The sequence below is a fragment of the Lipotes vexillifer genome, unplaced genomic scaffold, assembly GCF_000442215.2.
Source record: "Lipotes vexillifer unplaced genomic scaffold, Lipotes_vexillifer_v1.1 scaffold802, whole genome shotgun sequence".
NCBI classification, from domain to species: domain Eukaryota; kingdom Metazoa; phylum Chordata; class Mammalia; order Artiodactyla; family Lipotidae; genus Lipotes; species Lipotes vexillifer.
The window spans coordinates 2,206,517-2,233,863 of record NW_006790237.1 but is presented as its reverse complement, the minus strand read 5'-3'; the positions used below and the strand labels follow the sequence as shown (position 1 = coordinate 2,233,863).

At 44.5% G+C, this 27,347-nt stretch overlaps 2 protein-coding genes and 1 pseudogene across 2 annotated transcripts in view; 1 reads left to right on the top strand and 2 right to left on the bottom strand.

Annotated features, from left to right (window-relative positions):
* Positions 1-3,623: 3,623 nt before the first annotated feature.
* LOC103080156 (UPF0193 protein EVG1 pseudogene) lies at positions 3,624-4,275 on the bottom strand (annotated as a pseudogene).
* Positions 4,276-6,871: 2,596 nt separating this feature from the next.
* Positions 6,872-17,441, top strand: LOC103072505 (4-hydroxybenzoate polyprenyltransferase, mitochondrial-like). Its single transcript, XM_007463457.1, has 3 exons — positions 6,872-6,943; positions 9,757-9,767; positions 16,204-17,441. The coding sequence occupies exons 1-3, from the start codon at positions 6,872-6,874 to the stop codon at positions 17,069-17,071; spliced, it is 951 nt and encodes a 316-aa protein (XP_007463519.1). The 3' UTR covers positions 17,072-17,441.
* Positions 17,442-20,739: 3,298 nt separating this feature from the next.
* Positions 20,740-27,347, bottom strand: part of LOC103072232 (sialic acid-binding Ig-like lectin 5) — a 9,747-nt gene continuing 3,139 nt past the window's right edge. The window contains 5 exon segments of the mRNA XM_082931297.1: positions 20,740-20,922; positions 25,126-25,207; positions 25,558-25,654; positions 26,088-26,372; positions 26,458-26,715. Coding sequence (XP_082787423.1) covers positions 20,740-20,922; positions 25,126-25,207; positions 25,558-25,654; positions 26,088-26,372; positions 26,458-26,715 — 905 coding nt within the window.

Genomic DNA, 27,347 nt, shown 5'->3' with positions numbered 1-27,347 from the left:
TTTATAACAAAGTGAATCAGTTATACATATACATATGTCTCCATATCTCTTCCCTCTTGCATGTCCTTCCCTCCCACCCTCCCTATCCCACCCCTCTAGGTGGTCACAAAGCACCTAGCTGATCTCCCTGTGCTATGCAGCTGCTTCCCACTAGCTATCTATTTTACGTTTGGTAGTGTGTATATGTCCATGCCACTCTCTCGCTTTGTCCCAGCTTACCCTTCCCCCTCCCTGTATCCTCAAGTCCACTCTCTAGTAGGTCTGCATCTTTATTCCCATCTTGCCCCTAGGTTCTTCATGACCTTTTTTTTTTTTTTTTTTAGATTCCATATATATGTGTTAGCATACGGCATTTGTTTTTCTCTTTCTGACTTACTTCACTCTGAATGACAGTCTCTAGGTCCATCCATCTCACTACAAATAACTCAGTTTTGTTCCTTTTTACGGCTGAGTAATATTCCATTTTATATATGTGCCACATCTTCTTTATCCATTCATCTGTTGATGGACACTTAGGTTGCTTCCATGTCCTGGCTATTGTAAATAGAGCTGCAATGAACATTTTGGTACATGACTCTTTTTTAATTATGGTTTTCTCAGGGTATATGCCCAGTAGTGGGATTTCTGGGTTGTATGGTAGTTCTATTTTTAGTTTTTTAAGGAACCTCCATACTGTTCTCCATAGTGGCTGTATCAATTTACATTCCCACCAACAGTGCGAGAGGGTTCCCTTTTCTCCACACCCTCTCCAGCACTTATTGTTTGTAGATTTTTTGATGATGGCCATTCTGACCGGTGTGAGATGATACCTCATTGTAGTTTTGATTTGCATTTCTCTAATGATTAATGATGGTGAGCATTCTTTCATGTGTTTGTTGGCAATCTGTAGTATATTTTCTTTGGAGAAATGTCTATTTAGGTCTTCTGCCCATTTTTGGACTGGGTTGTTAGTTCTTTTTGATATTGAGCTGCATGAGCTGCTTGTAAATTTTGGAGATTAATCCTTTCTCAGTTGCTTCATTTGCAAATATTTTCTCCCATTCTGAGGGTTGTCTTTTCATCTTGTTTATGGTTTCCTTTGCTGTGCAAAAGCTTTTAAGTTTCATTAGGTCCCATTCGTTTATTTTTGTTTTTATTTCCATTTCTCTAGGAGGTGGGTCAAAAAGGACCATGCTGTGATTTATGTCATAGAGTGTTCTGCCTATGTTTTCCTCTAAGAGTTTGATGGTGTCTGGCCTTACATTCAGCTCTTTAATCCACTTTGAGTTTATTTTTGTGTATGGTGTTAGGGAGTGTTCTAATTTCATTCTTTTACATGTAGCTGTCCATTTTTCCTAGCACCACTTATTGAAGAGGCTGTCTTTTCTCCACTGTATATTCTTGCCTCTGTTATCAAAGATAAGGTGACCATATGTGCATGGGTTTATCTCTGGGCTTTCTATCCTGTTCTATTGATCTATATTTCTGTTTCTGTGCCAGTACCATACTGTCTTGATTACTGTAGCTTTGTAGTATAGTCTGAAGTCAGGAAGCCTGATTCCTCCAGCTCCGTTTTTCTTTCTCAAGATTGCTTTGGCTCTTCGGGGTCTTTTGTGTTCCCATACAAATTGTGAAATTTTTGCTTCTAGTTCTGTGAAAAATGCCAGTGGTAGTTTGATAGGGATTGCATTGAATCTGTAGATTGCTTTGGGTAGTAGAGTCATTTTCACAATGTTGATTCTTCCAATCCCAGAACATGGCATATCTCTCCATCTATTTATATCATCTTTAATTTCTTTCATCAGTGTTTTATAATTTTCTGCATACAGGTCTTTTGTCTCCTTAGGTAGGTTTATTCCTAGATATTTTATTCTTTTTGTTGCAGTGGTAAATGGGAGTGTTTTCTTAATTTCACTTTTCAGATTTTTCATCATTGTGTGTAGGAATGCAAGAGATTTCTGTGCATTAATTTTGTATCCTGCTACTTTACCAAATTCATTGATTAGCTCTAGTAGTTTTCTGGTAGCATCTTTAGGATTCTCTATGTATAGTGTCATGTCATCTGCAAACAGTGACAGCTTTACTTCTTCTTTTCCGATTTGGATTCCTTTTATTTATTTTTCTTCTCTGACTGCTGTGGCTAAAACTTCCAAAACTATGTTGAATAATAGTGGTGAGAGTGGGCAACCTTGTCTTGTTCCTGATCTTAGTGGAAATGGTTTCAGTTTTTCAGCATTGAGGACGATGTTGGCTGTGGGTTTGTCATATATGGCCTTTATTATGTTGAGAAAAATTCCCTCTATGCCTGCTTTCTGGAGGGTTTTTATCATAAATCGGTGCTGAATTTTGTCAAAAGCTCTCTCTGCATCTATTGAGATGATCATATGGTTTGTCTCCTTCAATTTGTTAATATGGTGTATCACGTTGATTGATTTGCGTATATTGAAGAATCCTTGCATTCCTTGGATAAACCCCACTTGATCATAGTGCATGATCCTTTTAATGTGCTCTTGGATTCTGTTTGCTAGTATTTTGTTGAGGATTTTTGCATCTATGTTCATCAGCGATATTGGCCTGTAGTTTTCTTTCTTTGTGACATCTTTGTCTGGTTTTGGTATCAGAGTGATGGTGGCCTCATAGAATGAATTTGGGAGTGTTCCTCCCTCTGCTATATTTTGGAAGAGTTTGAGAAGGATAGCTGTTAGCTCTTCTCTAAATGTTTGATAGAATTCGCCTGTGAAGCCATCTGGTCCTGGGCTTTTGTTTGTTGGAAGATTTTTAATCGCAGTTTCAATTTCAGTGCTTGTGATTGGTCTGTTCATATTTTCTATTTCTTCCTGGTTCAGTCTTGGAAGGTTGTGCATTTCTAAGAATTTGTCCATTTCTTCCAGGTTGTCCATTTTATTGGCATAGAGTTGCTTGTAGTAATCTCCCATGATCCTTTGTATTTCTGCAGTGTCGGTTGCTTCTGTTTTTAATTTAGTTGATGTCTGCTTTCTCTTATTTCTTTCCTTCTGCTGGCTTCAGTTTTAATTTGCCCTCCTCCTCCTCCTTCTTTTCTTTTCTTCTTCTTTTTTTTTTTTTCACGTTAAATGTGTTTTATTAGCCAGTTGATCATACTGGTTAAATATTTGCCCAAAACTGTAAGAAGTCAAATAAGTAGGTCCTAAGACAGGTAGGAAGAAAAGAATCATATTCATTACTAAGTTCAGGAAACCTAATGTGCTGGACACAGGGACACGCAGTCGGGGAGGTGGAGGGAAGGGGGCCCAGTGGATGCCCTTAGACACACACCCTAGATGGTGAGACCTGGATCCTTGCTTTCACTGTGTGTGGGGCTCTTTCCCCAAGAAAAGACTCATTGTGTGTGCGTATGTGTCTGTATTTGTGACTGGTCTCAGAGGCTCAGCTGACCGAGGATCCCTGGGCAGAGTCTCAAGGAGATTCAGCTCATTTTCTGAGACACGGTCCATTTTCTAGGGTGCTATCTATATCCAGGGTACCCTAGGTGGGGGCAGTGCTATACAACCATTTACATGGCTGAAGGCCGGGGTGGGTGGGCTGACCTGGGGATGACCCTGCTTGGCAAGGGGGTGAGCTCCAGTGGTGGAGGTTGGGTTCCCCCGCCCCACTCCGGAGGCAGATTAAGTGGTGGCAAGAGCCTTCCTAAGTTCCTCACTCCTCTTGTGGTCAAGGTCTTCCATTTCCTGTAGTTTCTGGGAGATTTCAGTAAGGCTATCCCTCGGTACTGTCTGTGCTGCCCTAGGGCCTCCATGTCAGCCAGGAATTCTTTCCTCTCCTGGATTTCCTTCACCAATTCTTCACACCGGTCCAGCTCAGGGGCTGGGCCCTCCTGTCGCACAGCAGGGGCTTTCTTTTCCATTCCTCTGGCTCTTTCCTGGTGGCAAAAACATTTTGGAGTCTTCGCTTCTCCTTCCCCAGATCTCGGGTGGCTTGAGGCTTCAGCTGCTCCCGGCTGTAGGCCCCGTTGTCTTGGCACACGCTGGCAGTCCGGAGGTGGGACCGGGCAGCCAGGATGGGAGGCAAGCAGATGGCTGAGGCCGGCGGCTTGGAAGGCAAGACCCTCTAGCTGGAAGTTGGGCTGCACTGTAGGGGGAGAGTGTCTCCTCGTTTCACAGTGTCCATGATGTGGCGCTGTTGGAAGTTTGTCAGTTTGGATCCCTTCAACATCACTCTGAGCAGCTCGCAGGTCCCTGGGGTGTAAGTGGCTGGTTTGGGGCAGCGTCAGAACCCAGTTCCTTTGGTCACTGTCACCACCCTCTCCTGGGAAGCCATGGGAGGGCTCCTAAGGGTTCTCGATTCTTCCTGGAAGTAGACCAGGAGTCAGAAAGCCTAATCTTTGTCTCCCGCTTCTGGAAGATTCTGGGTGATTCTGGGTAAGTCAGTTCCCTCTCTCTTGGTCTGCACCAGAGGTTGCAAACTGGTGGTACCCAAGCTGGATTTGACCCATAAACAGGTTTTGTTTGGCCTCCTAAAAGCTTAATTTATTAAATCAACTTTTTCCTTGTGGGGGGGGGATAACATTTAAAAATCAGGCTATTTCACACAAAAAAGTGGCAGTCCAGTGGTTAGGACTCTGTGCTCTGTCAAGGGCCTGAGTCTCATGGGGTCGTTCTTAGGATTAAACAAATTACTAGGACAGAACCTTACATAGTATACACTCAATAAATGTTAGTTACTATTTATTAAATTACCTACTTGGCCTCTCTCAGCATTTGAATTGGGACTACTTTTATCCACCTCTGTTCTTCTGGTTTTAGAACCAGCTCTCTGCTTTCCTTTTTTTTGTTTGTTTTTTTCCTGGTTCTAGAACCTGAGCTCTGATTTCCTTTCTTTTTCTTCCTCTCTTTTCTTTTTTTCCCCCCTTTTTCTTATACTTCAATTGTTTTCTCTCTCTCTTTTTAAATTTTTTTTAATTAATTTTTTTGCTGTGTTGGGTCTTTGTTGCTGTGCGTGGGCTTTCTCTAGTCGCGGTGAGTGGGGGCTACTCTTCGTTGCGGTGCGCGGGCTTCTCATTGTTGGTGGCTTCTCTTGTTGCGGAGAACGGGCTCCAGGCACATGGGCTTCAGTAGTTGTGGCACACGGGCTCAGCAGAGTGCAGGCTCAGTAGTAGTGGCGCACAGGCTTAGTTGCTCCGCGGCACGTGGGATCTTCCCGTACCAGGGCTTGAACCCGTGTCCCCTGCATTGGCAGGCGGATTCTTAATCACTGCACCACCAGGGAAGTCCTCTCTTTCTGTTTCCACTGTTTTTCTGGTTTAGAGCCAGATCTCTGCTGTTTTTCTTTTTTTTTCCCTAATATTTTATTTCCTCTCCCCAACCCCCACCCACTTTCCTGTTCCATATTTCTACATGCTTTACAGGACCCCTTTGAGTGGACTCTGCACCAACCCTTAACCCCACATGTCAAAACAGATTTCCTTTCTCCTACTTACATAAATAAGATGCTCTTCAGGCTTCCAGGTAATGAAATATTTTCTTTTCTTCACACCCCACAACCATTCTCTTTTTGCACTGCCAATTTTTTTTTTTCCTTTTCCGTTCTCTGATTTAAAACTGCATTTGGGTGTTGGAACGAGCCCTGTCTGGGTCCTGGCCCAGGCTTAGCCAGTAAATCACGGAATAACCTTGGTCAACTATTTTCCTCTCTCTGGTTTTCCTTTTTTTTTTTTTTTTTTTCAGTACGCGGGCCTCTCACTGTTGTGGCCTCTCCCGTTGCGGAGCACAGGCTCCGGACGCGCAGGCCCAGCGGCCATGGCTCACGGGCCCAGCCGCTCCGCGGCACATGGGATCTTCCCAGACCAGGGCACAAACCCGTGTCCCCTGCATCGGCAGGCGGACTCTCAACCACTGCGCCACCAGGGAAGCCCCTGGTTTTCCTTTTATTTCTTCATCTGTAACATGAGTGGGCTTGATTGTTTGAGGTGTGATGATCAGCCTAGCTCTAAAATTCTGATTTCTTCTTGCTCCTCTCTGCCAGCCTTTAGAAATACATGGGATGAATCCTCATTACCCTCTTTTTTTTCCTGCCCTTCTATTGCCCTTCATCCATCACTTCTCCTCTCAATTTTACCTTTGTCTCTGATTCCAAGGGTTCCAGGAGACTCTTTATCCTCAGCACACCTCCCTCAGCAGAACGTAAGTAATGCAAAGGGCTTTCCAGACTTCCTAAGGGCGGGACTGAATTTTGGATGACTGACCTACTTAGGTTGCCTGGGAAACGAATTTTCTAGAGAAACCAAGGACTAACAGTGAAACTGATTAGCTGGTTTACAACGCGCGGGATAACTGTGTGACTAATGACTGAGTGCCTTGTAGGGGGATTAACTTACTAAGAGGCTGATTTACAGGGAGCCTAATTTGACTGATTAACAGGGCAGGCTGTGAAGGGGGTGGATGATCTGATTAACTGATTAAATGATTTACGAGGGGACTAACTGTTGACTCATCAGGGCACTAGCCTGATCCTCCATCGACACACTGATTGGTGGTCTTACTGATATTGGTGACCCCCTAGTTCCCCTTCAGGCTGACTGGGTGACCCACTTGGTGGCAGGCTGACAAATACAGAGACAGGCTCCCAGTGAACTGACTGGCTAGTTGGTGAGCTAGCTCTCAGGGAGCCTCCCAATCTGATCCAGAATTGGCCTTTCTGACTAAGGGGCTCTCGGGGGCCTCTCAGGCCGGACAGCCACCTTGGGAGGCCTCACTGACGTCGTAGCTGCCTAGCTGCCCAAGGTCACGCTGACTGACAGAGATGCCCTACTTTCATGGAAGCCCAGTTTGGACAGTCCTAACGCAGGCTCTACACTCAATAACTGACGGGAAAGCCAACAGGCCCAGCGTGGCCCTGTGAGGCCCCGCGAGGCCCGATGCCCTGGGTGCTCTGCAAGTGGGAGGCTGCAGCTCAGTGCCACATGGAAACTGCTCTGGATCCCGGCTGTGTGCCTCCTGCGCATGCGTTGTACTCGTCTACCCGGCAGCCAATCAGCTACTGCATGGGCCTGTTTCATAGCCAATCAGCGACTGCATGGATTAGTAGTCCACAGCCAATCAATGAGGCAGATAAAGTTTTGGGAGTTGATGCACAGCTGCAAGAGCCAATCAGGAGCTGAAAGCACATGCCCCCTCACCTCTTTGTGTGTGGGGGGCCTGGTGGGGGAAGGGGATCAATCTTCAGGGCTTGAGCCAATCAGTAGTGTGGGTGGTGCTATGGAAATTTAGGAGTCAATTTTCTTCTCAGAGAAGCCTTTTTTAACCATGTTAATGGAAACCGTGGGGGGGTGGTGGTGGCAAATTAGGAGTTTGGGATGAACAGATACACATTACTATATATAAAATAGATGAACAACAAGGACCTACTGTATAGCACAGGGAACTATATTGAATATCTTGTAATAACATATAATGGAAAAAAATCTGAAAAAAAGTCACTTTGCTGTACACCTGAAACTAACAGAACATTGTAAATCAACTATACCTCAATAAAAAAAATTTCAAAAACAAAAAACACTCTACCCTCACCTTGATGGCTCTCATTCACACACACACACACACACACACACACATACACACACACACACCTTCCAGAATTCTGATTGGGATTTCATTGAATTAACAGATGAATTTGGGGACAATTTGACCAGGAACACGGCACAATATTCTTTTTAAAAACTGTGGGGCTTCCCTGGTGGCGCAGTGCTTGAGAGTCCGCCTGCCGGTGCAGGAGACGCGGGTTCGTGCCCCGTTTCGGGAGGATCCCACGTGCCGCGGAGCGGCTGGGCCCGTGAGCCATGGCCGCTGAGCCTGCGCGTCCGGAGCCTGTGCTCCGCAAATGGGAGAGGCCACAACAGTGAGAGGCCCGCATAACGCAAGAAAAAAAAAAACAAAAAAAAACAAAAAAAAACTGTGATAGGCCTTTTCTCACCTTCTGAGATGGCCCACACTATGTCTGTGGAGTGTGTTTCTCTCTAAATAAATCCATTTCTTACCTTAAAAAAATTGTGATAAAATACACATTACATAAAATTTACCATTTTAATCATTTCCAAATGTATAATTGAGTGTCACTAAGTACATTCACATTGCTGTGCAACCATCACGTCTGTCCATCTCCAGAAAACTTTCCATCATCCCAAATTTAAACTCTGTAACTGTTAAACAATACCTCCCATTCCTCTCTCCTCTCAACCCCTTGTAATCACCATTCTACTGCATTTCTCTAGGAATCTGACTAGTCTAAGTACCTCATATAAGTGGGACCACATAATATTTATCCTTTCGTGTTTGGCTTATTTCACTTAGCATAATGTTTTCAAGGTTCATCCATGTTGTAGCATGCAACAGGATTTCTTTCCTTTCTAAGGCTGAATAATATTCTGGGGTGTGTGTGTGTGTGTGTGTGTGTGTGTGTGTGTGTGCGTATATGCCACATTTTGTTTATCCATTCATCTGCCAATAGACACTTTGGTTGTTCCACCTTTTGGTTATTGTGATGCTGCTACTATGAACATTGGTTTACAAATACCTGTTTGAGTCCTTGCTTTCATTTTTGGGGGTATATACCCAGAAGTGGAATGACTGGATCATATGGTCATTCTATGTGTAATTTTTTGAGGATCCTTTAGACTGTTTTCCACAGTGGCTTCAACATTTTACATTCTTACCAGCAATGCACAAGGATTCCAATTTCTCTGAAACTTCATCAAACCTCCCTATTTTTTCTTCCTTTGATAATAGCCATCCTAATAGGTATGAAGTAATATCTCATTATTACTTTTATAGCTTCTTTGGAGAAATGTCTATTCAAGTCTTTGACATTTTAAAAATTGGATCATTTGTATTTGTTGCATTGTAGGAGCTCTTTATATCTTGTAGATGTTAATCCTTTTTCAGAGATATGACTTGCAAATATTTTCTCCCATTCTGTGTGTTGCCTTTTCACTATGTTGATAATGTTACTAGATACACAAATGTTTTTAATTTTGGTGAAGTCCAATTTTTTCACTTTTCTTTTGTTGTCTCTGTTTCACTGTCATATCTAAGGAATACTGGTCTGTAGTTTCATTTTCTTGTAGTCTCTTTGTCTGGCTTTGGTATCAGGGTAATGTTGGCCTCAAAGAATGAGTTAGGAAGTGTTCCCTCCTCTTTGATTTTCTGGAAGAGTTTAATAAAGATTGATGTTAATTCTTCTTTAAATGTTTGGTAGAATTCATTTATGAAGCCATCTGGTCCTGAGCTTTTCTTTGTTGCGAGGTTTTAAATTACTGATTCAATCTTATTACTAGTTATAAGTCTATTCAGATTTTCTATTTCTTCATGATTTAGTCTTAGTAGATTGTGTGTTTCTAGGAGTTTATCCATTCATCTGGGTTACCCAATTTGTTGCTATACAATTGTTAATAGTACTCTCACAAAATTTTTTTTTTTTTTTTTTTTTTTTTTAGAATCAGTAGTAATATTCTCACTTTCATTTCTGATTTTTGTAATTTGAGTCTTTTCTTTTTCATTCTTGGTTGATCTAGTTAAAAGTTGGTCTGTCTTGCACTTCCCTGGTGGTACAGTGGTTAAGAATCTGGCTGCCAATGCAGGGGACATGGGTTTGAGCCTTGGTCGGGGAAGATTCCACATGCTGCAGAGCAACTAAGCCCGTGCGCCACAACCATGGAACCTGCGCTCCAGAGCCTGCGAGCCACAACTACTGAGCCCACGTGCCACAACTACCGAAGCCCTCATGTCTAGAGCCCGTGCTCTGCAGCTAGAGAAGCCACCACAATGAGAAGCCCACACGCTGCAACGAAGAGTAGCCGCCACTCACTGCGACTAAAGCCCCCACGCAGCAACAAAGACCCAACACAGCCAAAAATTAAATAAATAAATTTATATTAAAAAAAGTTGGTCAGTCTTGTTGATTTTTTCAAAGAATCAACTTTGTTTTGTTGATTTTTTTCTATTGCTTTTCTATTCTCTTTCATTTATCTCCATTCTAATCTTTATTATTTATTTCCTTCTGCGAGCTTTTGGTTTAGTTTTGTTTTGTTTTTCTAGCTTCTTAATCTGTAAAATTATGTGGCTTGTTTGAGATCTTTCTTCTTTTTTAATGTAAGCGTCTACAGCTATAAATTTTTCTTTTAGCACTGCTTTGACAGCATCCCGTAAATTTTGGTATGTGTTTTGGTTTTCATTTGTCCCAAGGTATTTTCTAATTTCCCTGGTGATTTCTTCTTAGACTCTTGATTGTTGAAGAGCGTGCTGTTTAATGTCCACATATTTGTGAATTTTCCAGTTTCCTTTCTGTTATCGATTTCTAGTTTTATTCCACTGTGATTGGAAGAGATGCTTTGTATGATTTCCATATTTTAAACTTTATTAAAACTTGTTTTTTAACAAAGAGAAGCTTCCTTTTCCCTTATTGCAATAATCCTTTTGAACAAACTCTCTTTTTATCTTAATCCAGATTTGTTTTTTGTGTGACAGACTGAAGGAGGAAGTCCAGCCTCCTCAACATGGCTACAAAGTCTTTGGAGAGCAGAGACCAGTCAAAGTTTCTAGGGATGTGACCTCACCTTTTCTCCGTTACCCCAAGTCTCACTACGGCACACTGATCATTCTTGCCCAAACAGCTGCCAGAACCTCTCCCACCTCCTTGTTTTGTACCTGATGTTATTACTACCTGGGCTGCTTTTCATTTTCTCTGCCTGGCCAACTCTTACTTTTCTCTTAATACCCTATGTCCATCTTGATAGGAACCACATCACACTGTGTTTTAATAGGTTACGTATTTCTGTTCCTTCCCCAATGAAGGAACCCCATGAACTTGAACTCCTCTAAGGCAGAAACTGTACCTTCCTCCTTTTGTTATTCTTGGTGTATGGTAGAATGCAGGTTGGGAACAACAGCAGAAAGAAGTCTGGGGAACAAAGAAATGAGGAACAAATGTAGGAATTTCCCACGGCTCCCCTCATGAATGCGATGCAAAGGAACTGAAACGCACTTAATTGTTTTGAAACTTTTCCAGGAGTGAAGAAATGGTGTTTGTGGTGACTTTGCAAAGAAGAACTGGAGAAAGTTTGTCGTTCCACTGAACTATCTGTGTGAGTACAGAGGAGGGAGGCTCTAACCCAGTGGTTCTACTGGGGGTGGGGGACTTTTTGCTCTCCCACGGGCATTTGGTAATGTTTGGAGACATTTTTGCTTGTGAAAACTGGTCAGCGGAAGCTACTGACATCTCATGGATAGAGATCAGAGGTGCTCCTTGACATCCTACAATGCACAAGACACACCCGCACAACAAAGAGTCATTCAGCCCCCAAATGCCCAGATATCAATAGTGCTGAGGTTGATAAACCGTACTCTAATCCACCCACGGGAAAGTGCAGGGGTGGGGGCCGGGTAAAGCAGGGAATGTATTGATAGCTTGTTTGAGGAAGTGATATTTGGGCCAGATCTCAAAGGATAAGCATGTATCGCAAAGATGGAGAAAGGGGACAATATTATAGTGGGAGGGGACCATATGAATGAAGGTTGGAGAGACAGGAAGGGGTATGAGATCTTCATGAAGTAACAGGGATGTGGCTAAGATGTGTGAAATGGTGGCTAAAAGGGGGTGTGTTTAGGGTAGATTAGAGCGCCAAATCCTAACCACTAGACCACCAGGGAGTGCCAAGGGTAGATGAAGGTGTGAGTGTGAAAATTCTTGAATAACTCTCACTGAAGTTGATATTTCATCTTGAGGGAAAGGGGCAGGCATGGAAGGACATTTAGGAGGGGAGGGACAGAGTTGGAGCTGCATATTCGCTCCCTCTGCTGCTGCTGGTGGTGATGGGCTGGATGGGATGACACCGGAGCCCAGATTTTTAAGGAGGAGGGTGTTTACGGAGCACAGTCTCCGGACCCACAGGCTCAGCGGCCATGGCTCACGGGCCCAGCCGCTCCGCGACATGTGGGATCTTCCCGGACCGGGGCACGAATCCGTGTCCCCTGCATCGGCAGGTGGACTCTCAACCACTGCGCCACCAGGGAAGCCCGAGGAGGGTGTTTTAATGATCAGGGGAGAGAGGCCAGGCTGGGCTAGAGAAGAGGGGACAGATCAGGGAGTTGTTGACTCAGTGGGAACGGGTGAAGAAAGGGGGGGAATTGAAACAGAACCCTGACCACGAAGACTTGAAATAAGCCTCACACTTCTCCTTTGCTAACTGGTATGTCAACATCCTTTAGCCATGACCGCAGAAACACCTACTTGATCAGGGTGCCACACATTTACAGCTTCAAACCTTCAAACTTTAGTAAGTTTAATGATTACCTGGGCAGTGTTTGTCTGGGTGCACTCTGACCAGCCACCTGCAGGTGACAGTCACTGCGGGCTCACCAAGCACAGGGCACTGCACCATGCCTGTGGGTGTGAATTCACTGAATTCTCAAAACAACAAAATGAGTTAAGGAAGGTTGTCATCCCCATTTGACACATGAGCAAGTGGTAGTAGCTGTTAAGTGGTGAAGCAGGTGCTTGAATCCTGGTGGAAGGATTTTAAATTACTATTATTAGTATTATCATTATTATTTTAATAAAGGAGAAATTCTCATGACATAAAATTAACCATTTTAGGGCTTCCCTGGTGGTGCAGTGGTTGAGAGTCTGCCTGCCGATGCAGGGGACGCGGGTTCGTGCCCCGGTCCGGGAAGATCCCACATGCCGCGGAGCGGCTGGGCCCGTGAGCCATGGCCGCTGAGCCTGCGCGTCCGGAGCCTGTGCTCCGCAACGGGCGATGCCACAAAAGTAAGAGACCGCATATCGCAAAAACAAACAAACAAAAACATTTTAAAGTGAACAATTTAGTGACATTTAGTATATGCACCATGTTTTGTAACCAACGCCTCTATCTAGTTCCAAAACATTTTCCATCACCCCCAAAAGAAACTTCATACCCATGAAACAGTTACTCTCCAGTTCCTCCTCCCCAAAGCCCCCGGCAGCCCCTAATCTGCTTTCAGTCTCTATGGATCTACCTATTTTGGATATTTCATATAAATGGAATTTTACAATATGTGACCATTTGTGTCTTGCATCTTTCATTTAGCATATTACTGAAGTTCATCCATGTCGTAGCGTGTATCCGTGCTTTTATGGCTGAATGATATGCCATTGTATGGATGGATCACATTTTGTTTATTCATTCATCCATTGATAGATATTTGGATTTTTTCCATTTTGTGGTTATTAGGAAAGGGCTTACAATTTTTTTCTTTTCCATTATGGTTTATTACAAGATATTTAATATAATTCCCTGTGCTGTACAGTAGGACCTTGGTATTTATCCATTCTATATATAATAGTTTGCATCTGCTAATCCCAAGCTCCCAATCCATCCCCTCCCCTCTTCCACCCCTCCCCTCCTCAGCAACCACAAGTCTGTTCTCTATAACTGAGTCTGTTTCTGTTTCATAGGTAAGTTCATTTGTGTCATATTTTAGATCCCGCATGTAAGTGATATCATATGGTATTTGTCTTTCTCTGTCTGACTTTCTTCACTTAGTATGATAATCTCTCAGTCCATCCATGCTGTTACAAATGGCATTATTTCATTCTTTATTATGGCTGAGTAATATTCCATTGTATATGAATATCACATCTTGATTCATTCAACTCTCGATGGACATTTAGGTTGTTTCCATGTCTTAGCTACTGTAAATAGTGCTGCTGTGAACATCGGGGTGCATGTATCTTTTTGAATTAGAGTTTTCTTTGGATATATGCCCAGGAGTGGGATTGCAGGATCGTATGGTAACTCTATTTTTAGTTTTTTAGGGAACCTACATACTGCTCTCCATAATGGCTGCACCAATTTACATCCCTACCAACAATGTAGGAGGGTTAGGGGCTTACAGTTTTAATAGCTGCCCTCCCCTGCCTTCACTAAGACAGGTTAGACAGCCCCTAGGCCCTGTGATTAAAACTACAGTGGAGAGATGAATGAGGTCCGTGGGGTTCCAGAGGAGGGAGCTCCAGAATCTTCCCCAGGGGACTTCCCTGGTGGCACAGTGGTTAAGACTCTGCGGTCCCAGTGCAGAGGGCCTGGGTTTGATCCCTGGTCCGGGAACTAAATCCCACATGCATGCCGCAAGTAAGAGTTCTCATGCCACAACTAAGGAACTGAAAAGCTGCAACTAAGGAGCCAGTGAGCCTGCCTGCTGCAACTAGGACCCAATGCAAATAAATAAATAAATAAATATTAAAAAAAAAGACTCTTCCCCAGATGATAGGACAGGGTTGAAGAAAGCTTCATGCTGAAAGCTGGGCCTTGAACTACTGGACCTGGTAGCTGGGTCTTGAGGCACTTTATACAGTGGCCAGGGGAAGCTTACCACCCCTGGGGAGAGAAGATGCAGACTCACCAATTTAGGAAGTGGTTAGGACAGTGGCCTCTTGGAGGAACAGACAGAGAGGAACCTAAATGGAAACCAGAGAGACTGGAGAAGGGGAGGAGGCCTGTTTCACAAGATCCAAGAAGTGCTGGGCCAGAAGTTGTGTCCTGGTGGGGAGATGGAGCTAATCCAGGCACAAGGGTGCAATGCTCTCCTTGGCTGATACTGGGAGTCAGGCACCATGCTACTGGATGGACATTCTCGAGTCCTGGACGGAGGACCCAGGGGAGAACCAGGCTTGAGGGGTGATGCAGAGTCCGGCTTGGGATACACTGAAAGCAAAGCACCTGTGGTCAATCAGGGAGAGATGTGGAGGAGGACACTGGGATTCAGAACTCAGGAGAGAGGCTTGGGCTGGAAACAACATGGGAAGCCTCAGCAGAGCCCGGCTGTGTCTTCCCCTTGCACTTGAGTGCAAATCATTTCAAAGGTTTACTGAGTCCAGTTTATGTGTTGTGTCCAAGGCTAGGCTCTGAAAACACAAGGCTGGACATAGCACTGTCCCTGCCCTGGGGAAGCTTATCGTTTGGTGGAAATCAGAGTTAGAAACTTACAAGGATCATCTTTTTAAAGCTTAATGTAAATTTTATTCAAGAGTAATATTCATATAGAAAAGAGCACACATCATAATTGTTTGACTCAAAAATGTTTCATAGGGACTTCCCTGATGGTGCAGTGGTTGAGACTCCGCCTGCCAATGCAGGGGACATGGGTTCGAGCCCTGGTCCGGGAAGATCTCACACGCCACAGAGCAACAAATCCCGTGCGCCACAACTCCTGAGCCTGTGCTCTAGAGCCCGAGAGCCACAACTACTGAGCTTGTGTGCTGCAACTACTGAAACCCTGGTGCCCTAGAGCCCATGCTCCGCAACAAGAGAAACCACTGCAATAAGAAGCCCACGCACTGCAACAAAGAGTAGCCCCCGCTCGCCGCAACTAGAGGAAGCCCGTGCGCAGCAACAAAGACCCAACGCAGCCAAAAATAAATAAAAATAAATTTGTAAAAAAAAAAAAGGATAGGAGTAGGACCCAGTATTTAAAAAACAACAACAACCTTTCATAGAGTGAACATATCTGAGCAATGAATACCTAGATCAAGAAAGAGGCCCCCGCGGGTCCGCGCTCTCCGGAGCGCCATGCTGGGCGCGTCGGGTACGGGGCTCGTGCGACTACGTCTTCCACCCCTTTTTCCCAACCAACCAGTTTTCTTCCCCAAAGGCAACTCTCAGTATCAGTTTCTAATGTTTCCTTCCTGACATAGTTTATGAACATACATTCAAATGTATGTATTTGTTTTATATGTGTATGCATGTGCTTACACACACACACACACACACACACACAGACGTATAGGAAAACTCTTCAGCTTGCCCTCCATAGGAACTGGAACATTTGCAACCTCATCAGACATGTATGACTGTCCAGCTCCCCAGAGTATGTTGTCAGCCTTTGGGTTGTGCCAGTCTGCTAGGTGGAAAATGTTATCTCAATGTAATTTTCATGTGTATTTATCAAAGTTGAGTATCTTTTCATTGGTATAAGAGCCATTTGTATTTTCTATTATGTTTTTTGTCCATTTTTCGATCAGGCTTTTGATCTGTCTTCAGTTTCTGGGAACCCTATATATTAGGGAGAATAGTCCTCTGTTATATGAGTTGCAAGCTTATTTTCCCAGTTTTGTCATGTGTTTTTGACTTTGTGTTCCTTACTTCTTTTGGATACAGCATTTCAAACAAATGAAAACAGCTAACTTAATCTGTACTTTTTTTGTCTTTTTATTTTGCTTAGGAACCTGGCTACTGTATCTGCCATGTACTTGGAGCATTGGTCTGGCAGCTGAACCAGGTTGTTTTCCAGATTGGTACATGTTATCCCTCTTTGGCACCGGAGCTGTTCTGATGCGTGGAGCAGGCTGTACTATTAATGACATGTGGGACCAGGACTACGATAAAAAGGTTACAAGAACAGCAAGTCGCCCAATACCTGCTGGAGACATTTCAACTTTTCAATCCTTTGTTTTTCTTGGGGGACAGCTGACCTTGGCACTGGGTGTTCTTCTGTGTCTGAATTACTACAGTATAGCTCTTGGAGCAGCATCCCTACTTCTTGTCATCACCTACCCGCTAATGAAGAGAATTACATACTGGCCTCAATTAGCCTTGGGGTTGACTTTTAATTGGGGAGCATTACTTGGATGGTCTGCTGTCAAGGGCTCCTGTGATCCATCTGTTTGCCTTCCTCTCTATTTTTCTGGAATTATGTGGACTCTAATATACGATACTATCTATGCTCATCAGGACAAGAGAGATGATGCTCTGATCGGGCTTAAGTCCACGGCACTGCTGTTCCGTGAAGATACCAAGCAGTGGCTCAGTGGCTTCACTGTGGCGATGCTGGGGGCACTGAGCCTGGTGGGAGTGAACATTGGTCAAACTGTGCCCTACTACACTGCTCTGGCTGCTGTAGGGGCCCATCTGGCTCACCAGATTTACACTCTGGACATCCACAGACCTGAGGATTGTTGGGATAAATTCACCTCCAACCGAACAATAGGACTAATAATTTTTTTAGGAATTGTCCTTGGGAATTTGTGGAAAGAAAAGGAGACAAATAAAACAAAGAAAAATATAGATAATAGAGTAGAAAATTAGCAAATTAAGTTTATCTGGGGATTTTTAAAACCAACTTTTACAAAATACTCTCAGGTCTTATTACCACATAACTAGATTTGAATAACAGTCTTACAATATGTTAATGAATTACAAACCAGTAGATGAAGTTGTAGAGCATTTTTGCCTGGATTTTAGTTCAACTATGTACTAGTCAAATTCTTCCCTGTCATAGAAACCAGGAATTCTTCAGGATTTGCGATCACCTGGAGTATTTAAGTTATAATTCTCATCTGCAGTTACAGGAATTATATGAGTTTTGGCACTTTAGGAAAAAACTTGATGTGTGTCTCATCTAAATGACTGTCTTTGTAGGAAAATGGGCTCTCTTTTTAGGGCAAAATAAAGGCTGCTAGAGGAAGTTGAGGCTTATTGTTCTTTGCGTTGACCTTTACTTACTGCCAAAAGCTGTAATTCAGGAAACCGTTCTGTTTTTTATATTTTAGCAGAATTTAAATCAGTAAATAAAATTTTTAAAAAAAAAAAAAAAAAAAAAGAAAGAGATCCTTACTGGAAACCCCAGGATATACCCCTACTGCCCTCCTACAGCCAGTACCCACTGAGGGTAACCAGTATGTGGACTTCTAATACCTAAGATTAGGGCTTTGGATTTTTTTTCAGCTGCGCCACATGGCTTGTGGGATCTTAGTCCCCCAACCAGGGGCTGAATCTGGGCCCTCAGCAGTGAAAGCTGTGAAATCTGCTTTTTAACTTTTTTTCCTTTTTTTTTTTGGCAGTACACGGGCCTCTCACTGTTGCAGCCTCTCCCGTAGCGGAGCACAGGCTCCGGACGCGCAGGCTCAGCGGCCATGGCTCACGGGCCCATCCGCTCCGCGGCTTGTGAGATCTTCCCGGACCGGGGCACGAACCCGTGTCCCCTGCACCGGCAGGCGGACTCTCAACCACTGCGCCACCAGGGAAGCCCTTTTATCCTTTTTTTTAAGATTAGTTTTGCCTGAACCTCATATCAAGGATATCACATAGTATGTATGCTTTGTGTCTGGGTTCTTTCACTCAACATCGTTTGGAAGATTCATACATGTTGTGTGCAGTTGTTACTTTTTCCGTTACGTAAATAATTTACTCTCTATTTACCTGTCTTACTGTTTTTTGTTTTTTAAACTGAACCATAGTTGATTTACAATGTTGTGTTAGTTTCTGGTGTACAGCACAGTGATTCAGCCACGTTATATATATGTATATATATATATGTACTTTTTCATATTCTTTTCCACTATGGCTTGTTACAAGCTACTGAGTATAGCTTCCTGTGCTACACAGTAGAACCTTGTTGTCACCTGTCTTACTGTTGATGGGAATGTGGGCAGGTTCCTGTTTTCAGCCATTACAACAAGCGCTGCTATGAACACTCTTGTATACATTTGGTGAACATGTGTATGCGCTTCTGTTGGGTGCACACCCGGGAGTTGAATGGCTGTCTCATGTGCTCAGTGTTAGTAGAGAGTGACAGATGCTTTCCCACGTGGTTGTACCAATTCTCACTCCTACCAGCAGCGTAGGAGAGTTCCAGTTGCTCCACAACTTCACCAACACTTGATGTTCTTTAAGGAAACATTTTTTATTGTGATGAAATACCCATGACATACTGGTTTAACCATGTTTCAAGTGTACAGTTCAATGGCATTAAGCATATTTACATTGTGCAACCATCACCACTGTCCATCTCTAGAACTTCTTCATCATCCGAAACTGAAATTCTGTACCCACTAAACATTAACTGTCCACCGACACCCCCAGTCCCCAGCCCCTTGTAACCACTATATAGTACTTTTAAAAAAATCGTGGTAAAAAAAAAATAACATGAAATTTACCATCTTAACCATTTTTTTTTTAATTAATTATTTTTGGCTGCGTTGGGTCTTCGTTGAAGCATGCAGGCTTTCTCTAGTTGCGGCGAGCAGGGGCTACTCTTTGTTGCGGAGCGCTGGCTTCTCATTGCGGTGGCTTCTCTTGTTGTGGAGCACGGGCTCTAGGCACGCAGGCTTCAGTAGTTGTGGCTTGCCAACTCTAGAGCGCAGGCTCAGTAGTTGTGGCACACGGGGTTAGTTGCTCTGCAGCATGTGGGATCTTCCCGGACCAGGGCTCGAACCCGTGTCCCCTGCATTGGCAGGCGGATTCTTAACCACTGCGCCACCAGGGAAGTCCCGATCTTAACCATTTTTAAGTGCACGGTACAGTAATGTTAATTATATGCACATTGTTGGCCATCAAATCTCTAGAATGTTTTCATCTTGCAAAAATGAAACTCTACCCCTATTGAAGAGCAATTTCCTAACTCCCCTTCTCTGAGTCTCCCCCAGGGCCCCTCTACCTCCTGTTTCAGAGTTTGATTTCCTTAAATACTTCCTATAGCTGGAATCATGCAGCATTTGTCATTCTGTAACTGGTTTATTTCACTTAGCGTAAAAATCCTCAACACTTGATTTCCTTGACATTATTTTTATTATCTTAGCCAGTGTAACTATGCAGTTGGCACCATTGTGATTTTAATTTTTTATTTCCTTGACAGCTACAGAAGTTGAATACTTTTCTGTATGCTTATTGGCCATTTGACTATTTTGTCTTTCTATTCGGTTGTCTGCCTTTTTCTAATGGATTTGTAGAAGCTCTTTACATAGCCCTTTAATTTTTTTCAAATTTATTTATTTTAAAATTTATATATATATATATTTATTATTATTATTATTTTAATTTATTTATTTTTGGCTGCGTTGTGTCTTCGTTGCTGCATGCGGGCTTTCTCTAGTCAGGGTGAGCGCGGGCTACTCTTCGTTGCGGTGCGCGGGCTTCTCATTGTGGTGGCTTCCCTTGTTGCGGAGCACGGGCTCTAGGCATGCGGGCTTCAGTAGTTGTAGCATGTGGGTTCAGTAGTTGTGGCTCGAGGGCTCTAGAGCACAGGCTCAGTAGTTGTGGCGCACGGGCTTAGTTGCTCCGCGGCATGTGGGATCTTCCCAGACCAGGGCTTGAACCCGTGTCTCCTGCATTGGCAGGTGAATTCTTAACCACTGTGCCACCAGGGAAGCCCTCACATTTATTTTTAAATTATTTATTATTAAAAATATATATTCATTATATATTCTGGGTGTCCTTTGTTAGATACATGTATTGGGAAATATCGTCTCCATCCAGAGAGGTAAATTTAGATTTACTTAAAAAAAATAATACATGTTTTATCTCCTCCCTCCCGGAAAAACAAACAAACAAAAAATAATTCATGTTCTTAAAAACAGTCAGGCAAAATAGAAATATGTGGTAGAGCCAAAAGCTGACATCTCCCTCCATCCTGAGGTTAACTTAACGCATAACAATGTAGTTAACAACTCCCAAAGTGCATTTTTCCCACTTAACAATGTACCTAATGGATATTATCCCCATTTTACAGAGAAGGAAACTGAAGCACAGAGAGGTAAAGTGACTTGCCTGATATAACACCCTTAGGGTTACCAGGGCCTGGATTTGAACCTAGGACTCTCTGTGACCTTTAGCCACTCCAAGGAGCTTCACCTTCTCATTTATAAGCTCTGGCTCAGAGGGCAGTCAAGTCTTCAAGAATCGGTGCCTGGCACACATTTTCTTCAGAGATGCATTTTCTGGGCTCCAGCCTGGTTCTGGGGTTGGGGGCGGGGGCATCACTTCTGGATCTTGATCTCTGAGTACTCAGTGGTGTCCTGGTCCTGAAAGTTGTGGGTCCTCAGCCTGTGGAAATTGAGGGTGGCGTAATGGAGCTCCTGCTCCTTCGCTGAGGTGGAGGTGGCCGGAGCTGCGGTCTGGTAGTCTGAGGGGCTGTCTGAACAGGATTCATTGAGGTGACCCTGAGTGGGACGAGAGAAGAGCTTCAGAGCTGGCTGTTGAGGTCTGGAGAAGGGAACCTGGGGCTTGAGGGGGGCAATTATTCCCTTATCCATTTCACACCCATTTCCTGAGGAATCACTCATTCACTCACTCACTCATTCATTCATTCCTTTAATCATAGTGGTCTGTTCCTGTTTCTCACCCCACTGAACGCGTACAACTTCCCTCCATGGATGATATAAATGTTATCCTCATTTTACAGTTAGGAAAACAGACTGAGTGAGCAAGGTGGACTGACTCTTCCACAGACAAGATCCCTGACCTTGGACAGTCTATAAGGACAAGGGGACTGTATGAAATTGTTGCACACTCAAAGCTTATCAAATTGCAAGTTGTGATTTGATGGACAGAAGCAGGGTGCTGTGGGTGAGAGTCACAGAGGTCTGCAGGAGACCTGCACTACCCTCCAGGGGCTCACAGTGTGGTGGGGACAGGCCTGTGATTATTACAGGGATGCATGATGACAGTCGGTCTGGTATAGGGCAGGGGAATATTTAAATGACATAAATTGGCATGACATTAAAAAAGAATGAAATAAAACAGAAACAGACTCACAGACATAGAGAACAGACTTGTGGTTGCCAAGGAGGGCGGGGTGGGGGAGGGATGGATTGGGAGTTTGGCATTAGCAGATGCAAACTATTATATATAGAATGGATAAACAACAAGGTCCTACTGTATAGCACAGGGAACTATACGCAGTATCCAGTGATAGGGCTTCCCTGGTGGCACAGTGCTTGAGAATCCGTCTGCCAATGCAGGGGACATGGATTTGAGCCCTGGTCCGGGAAGATCCCATATGCCGCGGAGCAGCTAAGCCCGTGCGCCACAACTACTGAGCCCACATGCCACAACTACTGAAGCCTGTGCGCCTAGAGCCTATGCTTTGCAACAAGAGAAGCTACTGCAACGAGAAGCCCGTGCACTGCAACAAAGAGTAGCCCCTGCTTGCCACAACTAGAGAAAGCCCACATGCAGCAATGAAGACCCAACGCAGCCAAAAATAAATAAATAAGTTCATTAATTAAAAAAAGCAATATCCAGTGATAAACCATAATGGAAAGGAATATGAAAAAGAATGTATATATATATATATATATATATATATATAACTGAATCACTTTGCTGTACAGCAGAAATTAACACAACATTGTAAATCAGCTATACTTCCATAAAATAAATTTTTTAAAAGAAGAATGAAATAATGCCGTTTTCAGCAACATGGATGGACCTAGAGATTATCATACTAAGTGAAGTAAGTCAGACAAAGACAAATATCATATGATTTCACTTATATGTGGAATCTAAAAGAATGATACAAAAGAACTTATTTACAAAACAGAAACAGACTCACAGACAGAAAACAAACTTATGGTTACAGGGGAGGCAGGGAGGGATAGATCAGGAGTTTGGGATTAGCAGATACACACTATTACATATAAAACAGATAAACAACAGGGTCCTACTGTATAGCACTGGGAACTATGTATAATATCTTTTAATAAACTATAATGGAAAATAATCTGAGAAAGAATATATATATATGAATCACTTTGCTGTATACCAGAAACTAACACAATATTGTAAATCAACTATAGTTCAATAAAAAATAAAAATAAAAAAATTAATTGGGGCAAGAAAGATGACTGAGGGCTTGACAAGTGCAAATGGGATCAGGACAGAGGAAATCTCGAATGCAGACGCACAAAGTCACAAAGAGTGAGCCCTGCCTGGAGATGTAAGGATCCTGGAACCACTTACAATATGGGGCAGGGGCGGGGGGATTTGCACACCAACAAGCATGTCTGCAGCACCAGCTGGGTGTCCTACAATTCAGCTCAATTCTGACACTGTTAAGGGCTCAATCCCACAAGACTGTCCCACCCTCAACCTCATATGCCAATCACAGGTCCCAGATTCTCACCTGTGCTTCTGACCAGACAGCTGTCGATCAGAGATTCCCACAACCCCTCTCCTCAGATTCCATTAATTTGCTAGAGCAGCTCACAGAACTCAGAGAAATATTTCACTTATTAAATTAGCTGTTTTTTTTAAATTAAAGTATATAACTCAGGAACAGCCAGATGGAAGAGATGTGCAGGGCAAGGTATAGGGAAAGGGTGCAGAGTTTCCATGCCCTCTCTGATTGCTTCATCCTCTTCAAATCTCCACTTGTTCACCAACCTGGAAGCTCTCTGAGCCCCATACTTTGAGGGGTTTTATGGAGGCTTCATTCCATAGTCATGATTGACTGAATCATTGGCCCTTGGGGACTGAACTCATCCTCCAGCCCCTTTCCCATCCCTGGAGGTCAGGGCGTGGGACTGAAAGTTCCAATACCCCAATTGCATGGTTGGTTCTCCCAGCAACCAGCCCCCATCCTTAGGTGCTTCCCAAAAGTCACCCCATGAATATAACAAGAGATACTTTTATCACTCCCATCACAGGAAAGTTCAAGGGTTCTAGGAGCTCTGTGCCAGGAATAGGGGATAAAGACCAAATATATATTTCTTATTATAAATCATAATATCATAGAATATAATAAGCTCATTTTGTGGGGAGGGACAGGATGCCGGCTGGAGAACTTGGCAGGGGACAGATCACAGAACACCAGACTGAAGAATTCGGTCTTGATTTCCTAGGCCTGCGCTGTCCAGCACAGGAGCCCCCAGCCACATGTGGCTCTCTTGAGCCCATGAAATGTGGTGAGTCAGAACAAAAATGTGCTGTGAGTACAAAATGCATACTGGAGTTCAAAGTCAAGAAAGAAAGAAAGAGAAAGAAAGAAAGAAAGAAAGGAAGGAAGGAAGAAAAAGAAAGAAAGAAAGAAAGAAAGAAAGAAAGAAAGAAAGAAAAAGAAAGAAAGAAGGAAGGAAAGAAAGAAACGAAGGAAGGAACGAAGGAACAAAGGAAGGAAGGAAGGAAGGAAGAAAGAAGGAAAGAAAGAGAGAAAGAAAGAGGGGCTTCCCTGGTGGCGCAGTGGTTAAGAGTCTACCTGCCAATGTAGGGGACATGGGTTTGAGTTCTGGTCCCTGGAGGATCCCACATGTCATGGAGCAACTAAACCCGTGAGCCACAACTACTGAGTCTGCACACTAGAGCCCAAGAGCCACAACTACTGAGCCTGTGAGCCACAACTACTGAAGCTTTTGCGCCTAGAGCCCGTGCTCCACAACAAAAGTCATCACGATGAGAAGCCCATGCACCACAACGAAGAGTAGCCCCCGCGCACTGCAACTAGAGAAAGCCCAACAAAGACTCATGCAGCTAAAAATAAATAAATTTTTAAAAAAAAAGAAAGAAAGGGGGAGAGGGAGGGAGGGAAGAAGGAAGGAAGAAAGAAAAAGAAAGAAAGAAAGAAAACAGAGGAAGGAAAGAAGGGAGAAAGAGAGAAGGAAAGAAAGAAAGAAAAAAAGAAAGAAAAAGAAAGAAAGAAAAAAAGAAAGAAAGAAAGAAAGAAAGGAAGGAAGGAAGGAAGGAAGGAAGGAAGAAAGAAAGAAAAAAGAAAGAAAGAAAGAAAAAGAAAGAAAGAAAGAAAGAGAAAGGAAGGAAGGAAGGAAGGAAGAAAAAAGAAAGAAAGAAAAAGAAAGAAAGAAAAAAGAAATCTCAATAATTTGTATGTTTATGTTGACTGTTGATGACATGATGTTTGAAATAACACTTTGGCTACATTGGGTTAAATAAAATATTATATTAAAATTGATCTCATGTTCCTTTCTACTTTTTTAACTTGGCTAAGTTTTAAGTTATATACATGGCTCGCATCATATTTCTGTTGGATCTAGACAGTGGGGAGCAAGTACAGGGTGACCGAAGGACAGCTGTTAGGGGAATTTCTTGCCGAGAGCTTGTTCGGGAAGGAGAGATGAAGCCAGTGACCCAGCAGAGAGAATGTGAGGGCTCAGCAGGGAAGGGGCCAAATGGAGATGAGCTTTGCTAAAAGGCAGATGGACAGGACTTGGGCAATTCTTACCTCTGGGAAGTGATGGAGGGGAAAGAGGAGAGGGTGATTTGAGTGCAACAGGAAATTCAGGATGAAGAACGAATTTGGAGGTGGGGAGGATGAACTCATTTTTTGAGGTGCTGAGTAAGCTGCTATGGCCCCTGTTGGGGGAGAGGTGTCCAGTGGAGACACTGGATGGAAAGTTGCCCATATCACTCACCAGAGAGATGGAAGTCAACGCGGGACGGACGCCATCTCTGCTTGATGCCTTCTCCGCTGATTTCTTCCTGTAGATCTTCACTCTGAAAAGAGAGACCAGGGCCTTTCTTGGCTTGGTGGACTCACTGCATGCAGCTGAGAAGGACTGACTGAATGCAGGCTGGCGTCTAGCTGCAGAGACCATGACCAGAACACCTGTTCCCTCCTCCAGGACGGCTGGCACCAGAGTCCACACTTGGCCAAGATGCCAGGAGGCTACATTCCTGATGCCGCTTCAACTAATGGCCCTCCTTCCTGGCTTCATCACTCTACCAGGGCCCTCAGCTCTGAGCTTTGAGTTTTGAAAAATTCTTTGAGTCTCCCTCTCCTTCGCCCCTTGCCCCCCATACCACCACCTCGGGAAGTCTTGTCCCAAACTGGGGCCACCACTCACACAAAGAAGATGAGGCAGAGGCAGAGAGCTAGCAGGGCTGTGACGCCAGATCCCCCGACGGCCCCCCAAACCACACCGATCCTGGGTGCTGGCCTCCCTGCAAATAAGAGACTTGGGGTGACCTCCAGTCTCCCTAAGCAGGCACCTAAGTGACCAGCCTTCTCAAATCCATGACCCACGAGTGTGTCCACTTCTATCCAGGACTGTGTCCTTTGTCCCCCATCCTTCTATATAATTGTAGCCTCCTGTGTCCCCAGCCCCCACCCCAGCCAACCGACAGAGGACCCTGAACTCTAGTTCTCCTTTTGCCCTGAACCAGGCCCATTTCTCTCCCTCTCAGTATCTTCTAGGACGCAGACTCGTGTGTCCCCTTTCCTCAGACATGGCCCTTTATAGCTCCCAGACCTGGCAGCAGCAGAACAGTGGCGCTCTGTTTCCCGTGGCCGTTCAGGGCCTCGCAGCCGAGTCGGAGGCCAACGCAGACTCGTGTGTCCCCTTTCCTCAGACATGGCCCTTTATAGCTCCCAGACCTGGCAGCAGCAGAACAGTGGCGCTCTGTTTCCCGTGGCCGTTCAGGGCCTCGCAGCCGAGTCGGAGGCCAAAGCTGAGCCCGTCGCGGAGGCTCAGGGAGCTGTTGGCCCAGGGCCCAGCCGAGCTGGAGGTGACCTTGAAGGAGGCGTTGCTGAAATTCCCCTCCAGCAGCCCCTCCCCCAGCCGCCAGCGCAGGGAGGGGGCCGGCTGGGCTCGGGAGGAGCAGTCGCAGTGCAGACCCTCATCCTCCTGGGAGCAGGAGGGTCCCAGCAGCTGCGGGGGGTCTGTCGGGAGAGATGGGAGGGATCAGAGGAGACTCTCCCCTCCCTAGAACCCAGGCGTCCTTCCCTCAGGTGTGTTCCAACTCACTTTTCACAACGAGGCTCAGAGATGCTTCCTTGGAGCCCAACGGATGCTGAGCTCGGCAGACATATTTCCCATGGTCCCCCAGTTCCACCCGGGGCAGCTCCAGGACCCCAGGGTTCGAGGAATTTGAGGGGCTCAGGGTCAGGCTCCCCCGGATCCAGCTCATCGTGGCAGGAGGGTTGCTGTCGGCAACACAGTCCAGGCGTAGGAACTGGCCCTCCTGGACTGGGAGAGATAGGCTTTTGCCCAGAGTTTCAGGTCCTGGCAAGACAGAGAGAAAGCTAGCTTCAGTCTGCCTGTCTGTCTATCTGTCTCTTCCATTGCCTAATGGCTCATATATCCCTGTTTTGTAGCATTTGACAATTTCTTCTGTGTAAAAACTCCCATCTTGGCCAATTTCAAGCACCTAATTTGAAGCCTCTGAACCCAGAAGCGGGAAAAGATGGACACAATTGCACAACTGGCTCTCGCCAACCAGTAAGAGCTAGTCCCAGTACATCACTGAATGCAACTTAAAAAAAAAATGGCGGGAGTTCCCTGGCCGTCCAGTGGTTAGGATTCTGTGCTTCCACTGCAGGGGGCACGGGCTAGATCCCTGGTTGGGGAACTAAGATCCCACAAGCCACACGGTGCGGCCAAGAAAAATGGCATGTTTTTGTCTAGCAAAATCACCATACACTAAGTCAAAAGCCCACGATTAGGCTGGAAATAAATCCTTTCAACTAATACACAGATGATTGCGTTAATATGAAAAGAGTTTCTTCAAATCATCAAGAAAAAGACCACAAAGAAAAACGCATGGGGCTTCCCTGGTGGCGCAGTGGTTGAGAGTCCGCCTGCCGGTGCAGGGGACACGGGTTCGTGCCCCGGTCTGGGAAGATCCCACATGCCGC